We start from the raw sequence: 7,017 nt of genomic DNA, 5'->3' as shown, positions 1-7,017 counted from the left end.
AAGCACCAGGGAGCATTGGGACCCTTCTAATAGGTTTTCTTTCTTTCTCTCTTTTTTTTTGAGACAGAGTCTCACTATGTAGCCTTGACTGGCCTGGAGCTTGCTACTGCGATCAGGCTGACCTCAAACTCAAGAGATCTTCCTGCCTCTGCATCCCAAGTGCATGGCCACCATGCCCAGCTCATCCATCTTCTTGATCAGAGAGGCCATAGAGTCTCCAGAGATTAGACTGTAGCCGGTGCTCATCCTATGGGAAGGAAAGTCAGTGGACAGGGACATGTTCCCTATGCTTCCAAAGGACATCATGTGGTCAGCAGGATCCTGACCCATCCCTTGGGATGGCACAACTAGTAGAGAAAAAAACTAAAGGAGTCAGGATGCATTCACTTAGCTGGGCATGCCATTAATCCCAGTACTAAGGAGGCACAGGTAGGGAGACCTCTGTAAGTTCGAGGCCAGCCTAGTGTACAAAGTGAGTTCTAGGACAACCAGGGCTGTTACACAGAGAAACCCTGTCTCAAACAACCAAAAGCAAACAAGTTACACAAAACACACACACATTCACTCATTCAGAACTAAAAGTATGGCTGCTGTCCCCAGTCTGGGCAGGTAAGGCTCTAAGCAACATAACTCCCCTTACCTAAATCCCTGCCTCATGTGTCTGGCTGTAAGTACACTGCATTCCTCGGGTCTGTCTGCCTGGCCTGTCTCCCTCCCCCACCAATACATTATAGGAGTCCAGGAACCTGTCCCCTGTAAGAATCCCACAGGCTGGACTGGGGCGGTGGTGACAAGCACCTTTAATCCCAGCACTCGGGAGTCAGAGGCAGGCGGATCTCTGGAGTTCAAGGCTAGCCTGGTCTACAGAGCAAGTTCCAGAACAGGCTCCAAAGCCACAGAGAAACCCTGTGTCGGGGAAGAAAAAAAAAAAATCCTAGGGTAAACTATTGAGAAAAAAAAAATCCCACCAGCCTATATGCTATTCTCTTGGTTTTCTGTCCTAAGTAGATAGCAAGCAGAAATGGAGGCATTGGATACCCACAACCAGGCATATGCAAACTGTTCCCTCTCCCAACCCTTTTTAATCCTACAGAACGGGTCTTCAGAATCTGGCCACCTTTGGGCCCCTCTAGCCCTTGCTATTCCTTAAGTCTGGGGCAGAAGAGGGGGCAGTAGAGGTAAGTCCCCACTGTGGAGGGTGAGGTTTTGTCCTGTGTTTGATTCTCCTCCAGTCCAAGTCCCTTATAGAGGCCCCACCTCTCTCTGGAGGTGCAAGAGAAGGTCCCAGGCCCTCACCCAATGTCCACCCACCAAGGCCCCCAGGGAGGTAGCGACTGTGGAGCAATCACACCGTCAGTGAAGCCAGAAGCCACTCACAGGTTTGAAAAAGACTTTAATTGGCTTTTATCTCCAGAACTTTCTATTCATGCCTGGGCTCTAGGGCTCCTGGACTAGTCCCTCGAGTTTGAGGGTTCAGACCAGAGAGAGAATGTGCAAGCAGATGCTAGGTCTCCCACATAAGGTAGAGTATCTCCCTAGCAAGGGAGCCCAGGGGCTGGTGCCTCCCTCCTGCGAAATGCATGCAGAAGGTCACAATGCTGTTCTTTTCCACAGGGAACATCAGGACTTGCTTTTCCCATCAGTGGGCTGTGGGCTGCAGGCAAGTGGGCATTGGCCTAGGAGTCACTGCAGCGGAGGTGAGGAATGGGGACCGGGCACAGGTGCCGACAGCGAGGAATGGTCAAACAGTGGGTTGCGCACCTCCATCTCCCCTGTCTGGGAAGACACTGGGTTAAGCGCCTGGAAGTAAGGCCTGGAACAGCAAGATGAGAAGTTCTCACAGATAACCCCTCCACACTCCTAGGGCACTCACTGGTGCCAGGCCTGGGCACTCATACACCGTGAAGTCACCATCTTCGTTCTCCTCATCAGAGGAGGCTGACTCCAGTTCCTTTGGAGGTTCCTTATGCCTGGTGGGGGCGAGATAGCTGGGTCCCCTGCGCACTTTCCAGGGTACAGGAGCCCAGAGGTGGGTGCTCAATGTACTGTTTCCCTGGGTGGGGGCTCTGGGCTAGGGTAAGGGGTTGCGGCGGTGGGGGGGGGGGTGAGCCAGGAAGTAAGAAGTTGCGTGCAGGTGGGGAAGGGCGACCAGGCGAGGTGGGGATGGGGCGGAAGCACAGGGAAAAGGTGGCTGCCACTTCAGGCCAGGGACGCTCACCGCTCCAGACACAGCATCTGCTGTCTCTGGTGCTGATAGTGATACATCTCAGCGCTGTGAGCCAGCCGCTGATCCCCAGGCTGTGGAAGGGGGCGGAAATGTTAAACAAACACTGGGGCGCACCGGATAAGAGCGCGCCTGGTTGGGGAGGAGCCACGCACCGAGATTCGAGGTGTCGCAGGTGAAGCGGGCGCCTTGGTTGTGGCGGCATAGTCGGCCTTCTGAGTCAGGTGGATCTCTCTCTGTAGCCTGAAGGAGTGTGGGGTTGAGAGGGGTTGTTAGGGAGCTGAAGGTCAGACCCCACCCACCGGCTGGAGTCAGCGGCTCACCTACACCAGCAGATGGCTGCCACAGCCAGGGCGGCTGTGCTCACCAAGCAGGAAGCCAGGATCAGCACTGTGGGAGAGAGAGGCATTGTGAGGAGCCACCTGAGGAGGACTCTTAGTCTACGCCCGCCCATATTCCCTTTGTGCCTCCTCCTTCGACCCACCACATGCCTGTCCCTTACTGCCAACCTGGACCTACCAAGGGTGATGCTATTTCCAAGCCTGCCCCGGGACTCCAGCGGGGGCATGCGCACAGGTCCAGAAGATACAGAGGAGCCCAAGGAGGCACGGGGCGTGGGCAGAGAGGTTCCGTGAGTGGAGGGGAGGCCGGGTTCCAGTCCTTGACCCCACTTTGAGAATCCCTGGGTAGCTGCTGAGAGGCAGGCACATAAAGTCAGCAGGACTTGGCCTTTCGTCAAAGAAGCAGGGTCAGGAAAGGGAACAAGGGTCCTCACCGGGCTCCAGGAGGTTCTGCGCAGCCTCAGGCCAGGGCTGTGCCGTAAGCCGTGAGTGCTCAGCCTCCTTCTCCTTCAGTGCCAGTTCCCGGGCCAGAGAATCGATCTCTTCTTCCAGTCTAGGCCGGGCCAGGTCCTCCCCTAAGGAGTGTGAGGGGCCATCATAGAGAGAGGCCCCAGACCCTTAGACCACACCTGCCGCAAGCAGCCTCCTGAGATGGAGGGGACCCATCCAAAGTTTCACCATCCTGGGTTACCATGGTGACAACTGAGGGAGCTTCTTTAAGTCCCAGGGGATGGGGTAGGGGGTGGAGAGAACGGTTAAGTAAATGTGCAGAGATTCAGAAAAGGAATGGAATCCTTTAACCTAGCTAGTATGCCCGAAGAGCTGGGCAGAGCACCGACTGAGGCACCACATTTCCTACCTTGCCCATCCCCGGGCACCTTTTCTGCCCAAGAGGAGATGGGAAATCCTCAAGAGACAGAGAGAAGCCAAAGTATACTCAGATACCTAGGCTACTGCCACCATCAGAAAAGAAGGAGCCTATAGGGGTGGGCAGGTTGTCAGGCCCTGATTGGTTCTCACTTTGTACCTCACAGTGGTCCCCTGAATTTAATACTCTGGCATACCAGGAGACTGGTGCACCCTGGGCACACACAACCCTCGCTGGTCCTCCTGGAAAGACTGAAGGCATGGTCCACAGGCATGTGCACCGGGTGGGCACCTGGCCCGCCTCTTCAGGGCACAATCCAGGCTTCCAGGGCAGGTGGGAGCATCTGAGGAAGAAGCAAAGGAAGCATGGCCCATCACAGCCCGCTTGGCTGGGTCTCAGCGCAACAGCAGCCCTGTTCAGAAACTCTTCCCTCCACAGGGCCGGCCTGGCCTGTCTCCGGTCATTGTTCCAGGCAGGCCCTGCCTTCCTGCTGCCAAGTCTCAGAAGCAGGAAGCAAACAGCTCCAAGTCTTATGGGAACTATCCTGTCCATCCACTCCTCAGAGCCCGCTTCCAGGCCTAAGCCTTACCCTTCAAGGAGGACTGACCCTTCCTGTCCAGTCAGCCTTCAGGGAAGGACTGTATCATCCTCCAAGGCTGGTTTTGGACCTCTGTGTGGCCCAGCGTAAGCCAGGACCTTTTATCCAGGTTGCTACTGAGGACAGAGCCAAGGATGTTGGGTAGCCATTTCTCCTAAACACTGGTGCTTCTCCCTAGCTCCCATCACACAATCCTGTAACCCTAGGGAGTAGATTGGCAGGCCACAGAATAAATGCTCAGCCCAGAAGACAGCCGCTCTCCCTGCCTACCCTTTGTCTAGAGCAGAGATAAGCCACTGGGTTTGGGAGACCTAAGATGGAGCTGGCTAGACACAGCGAGGGCATTGAAAGACCTGCGCTGGTCAGCACTAGGGATGCTGGTTTAGGTCATTTCCTGTCTTCCTCATTTGGGGCCTAGAGCATGACATTCTGCTTATACATGCCAATCAGTACCATGCCGATGCAGGTAGCTAGGGCAGTGACCCTCGTGCCTCAGTTTCTCCTCTGAGGCTTAAAAGTTCAGTTTCTTCAAAGCTAAGGAATAGTTCCAATCTGGGACCCTGGTCCCTGTCTCTGGAAGTCGGCAAAACCAAGGAACACCCAGCAGAATCATCGACCTTGACTGGTGAGTGTCTCTAGCCAACTGGATCCTTCTTCTACTTAGCCCAGCCACCACCGCACACTGCAGGCAAAGCCAGTAGGGCCCCCTGGGATACGGAGAACATTCCGTAGCCTTTGGCTTAGTTTCCTTTGCAATGTGACACTCTACATCTCCTGCGAAGAAGTCCCAGCAGCCCTGGTGGCAGGTGGCACACTGAGTCCCAGACCAGGTACCTTCTATCCTCCATAGCTGGATCAGCAGATTCCAGGGACAGCAATCTGGGTTTGGGATAGTTAAAGATTAAACCTGTACCGGGAGGCTTACATGGACTCCACCCACCAGCTAGGCTCCACGGAGCCAGACAGTCCCTGCCCCTGGTGCTGAGAACCTAGTCAGACCTCTATACTAGAGGTGTGTTGCACAAGGTTGGTTTGGGGCTGCAGGGCCTCCCTAACCCACCGGTCTATTGTTTAATCTTGGATAGGAAGACCCTCTCTAGCCTGGGTGTGACGAGGAGGTCCCAGGAACAATGGCAACTGGAGAGTAACTAGTATTCTACCCTTTCGGGGACTGGCCTCTCCTGGTCACTAGATGTGATAAGGGGATGCTTAGATACGGGTCATGCTAGGTCTCTACAGTGACCAATGAGCAGAGGCCAGCACCTGCCCAAGAAGGGGTTGAGCACTGCCCCTGAAGTTCCATTCTCTTTCTTTCTTTCTTTCTTTCTTTCTTTCTTTCTTTCTTTCTTTCTTTCCTTCCTTCCTTCCTTCCTTCCTTCCTTCCTTTCTTTCTTTTTCGAGACAGGGTTTCTCTGTTACAGCTCTGGGCAGTCCTGGAATTTGCTTTTAGACCAGGCTGGCCCTGAACTCACAGAGATTCACTTGCCTTTGCCTCCCGAGTGCTGGGATTAAAGGTGTGCGCCACCACCACCCAGCTAGTCCCATTCCCGAGGAGGCTGCACCTGGGAGGCAGGCAGGTGGCCTGTGCTACCTCTGCAAAGTCTGGTCTGGCCCTCACCCTCTCCAAGAGTCTCTTCCGGTCAGGCCAACCTTCAGTCCAGGGTTGCTTGCCCAGTAAGAGGCCTGCCCAGCTCTTAAAGGTCCCACATTCAGAACAATCTCGTTAGAGTCCCAGTTGTGCCACATACCAGTCACCTCTCTGTGCCTCAGTTTCCTCATCTGTAAGCTGGGTTCAAAGCACCTCCCCTTCAGAGCTCCAGAACTGAGCGAGCATATGGGCACCCTCTCCCACTTCGCCCCCTTCAGGGAGATACGATTTGGATCCGGTAGCTTCAGGACCCATCTGGCAAGAGTGATTTCCCAGACTGGGCTCTTTTGAAGGGTAAACACACAGACCTCAGTCCAGAAGACAGGGTGGCACTTACCCTCCAGGGCAGGGAAATGGTGGCAGCTTGACTGCACTAAGTTAGAACAAGACCCTAGTGGGCCTGGAACTCTTAGACTCTGCCATGGATCCCCCAGCCCCAGACAAGGCTGCCAGCAGCAAGGCCCACAGACACCGGGAACAACTCTAGCATTTGGAAAACCCAGAGCCACAGAAACAAAGACACAGGATCCCCTCTGAGGGACACCGAGAACCAGATGGCTGCAGACGCCCAGAAAGACATCCGGAGACACACGCCGAATAGGCTCAGGGACCCAGAGACAAAGACCAGAAGCTCAAGAAATCTAACATTCGCCTCCAGGGACCTGAGACGAAGACTCCTCCAGCCTGGCCTTCAACGGGCCTGACCTGTTTACCTAATCCAGTCCCAGCGGACCGGGCCTGCCTGCGGGCCCGGGTGAGGCCAGGGCGGTGGCAGGGAGGATGAGGGTGGCGCCGGGTGGTAGGATTCCCCGCCCGGCGATCCCGGCACCGGAGCACCCCGCAGTCTGCGCCCAGAGCGATAGCTCACCCGGGTGGAGGGCGGTGGCACTGTTCAGGGCCGCTCCGAGGATGAGGCCGGAGAGCAGCAGCCGCAGTAGCCGCAGGTGCCGCGAGGAAGGCGGAGGAATCGGCGTCGCCATGCTTCAGTACCACCCGGGCAGCATGGCACCCCTTGGCCCCAGGCTCAGTACCGGCTCCGGGAACCGTGACTGGAGAAGCCGGGAAGCGGGAGGGGGCGGAAGAGGAAAAGAGGAGGAGGCGGCGCTGACGCTGCGGCAAAGGATCCGGGATGGGATGGAGGCTCCGCGGTCAGAGAAAAATGTAGGGAGTGCGCCTGCGCGCTCCACCTGCGGGGGCGGGACATCTCCAGACTGAGCCCCCTCCCTCTGTGTCCTGTTGGGGGTCCCCTTTCTACAGGCGAGTAATTGTCTCGGGCCCTCCCGCCTTTACGGCAGGATGCCTCCTCATTACCCAGAAATCTGGTTTGGGATTGAGCAG

At 55.9% G+C, this 7,017-nt stretch overlaps 1 protein-coding gene across 2 annotated transcripts; it reads right to left on the bottom strand.

The window, feature by feature from the left end:
* Positions 1-1,376: 1,376 nt before the first annotated feature.
* Positions 1,377-6,801, bottom strand: Npdc1 (neural proliferation, differentiation and control 1). 2 transcript variants are annotated; one of them, XM_038337260.2, is made up of 9 exons: positions 6,548-6,801; positions 3,630-3,776; positions 3,000-3,140; positions 2,744-2,917; positions 2,548-2,614; positions 2,380-2,467; positions 2,219-2,298; positions 1,874-1,970; positions 1,377-1,776 (listed from the first exon to the last, which is right to left on the bottom strand). In XM_038337260.2, the coding sequence occupies exons 1-9, from the start codon at positions 6,657-6,659 to the stop codon at positions 1,684-1,686; spliced, it is 999 nt and encodes a 332-aa protein (XP_038193188.1). In that variant the 5' UTR covers positions 6,660-6,801; the 3' UTR covers positions 1,377-1,683. The 2 variants fall into 2 exon arrangements, with proteins under 2 accessions (XP_038193188.1, XP_038193189.1); XM_038337261.2 differs by having other exon boundaries at positions 2,744-2,914.
* Between the last annotated feature and the right edge of the window lie 216 nt (positions 6,802-7,017).

This window comes from Arvicola amphibius, chromosome 7 (genome assembly GCF_903992535.2).
Source record: "Arvicola amphibius chromosome 7, mArvAmp1.2, whole genome shotgun sequence".
NCBI classification, from domain to species: domain Eukaryota; kingdom Metazoa; phylum Chordata; class Mammalia; order Rodentia; family Cricetidae; genus Arvicola; species Arvicola amphibius.
Note: the sequence above shows the minus strand (reverse complement) of the source record. Positions and strands in the feature narration are given on the sequence as shown.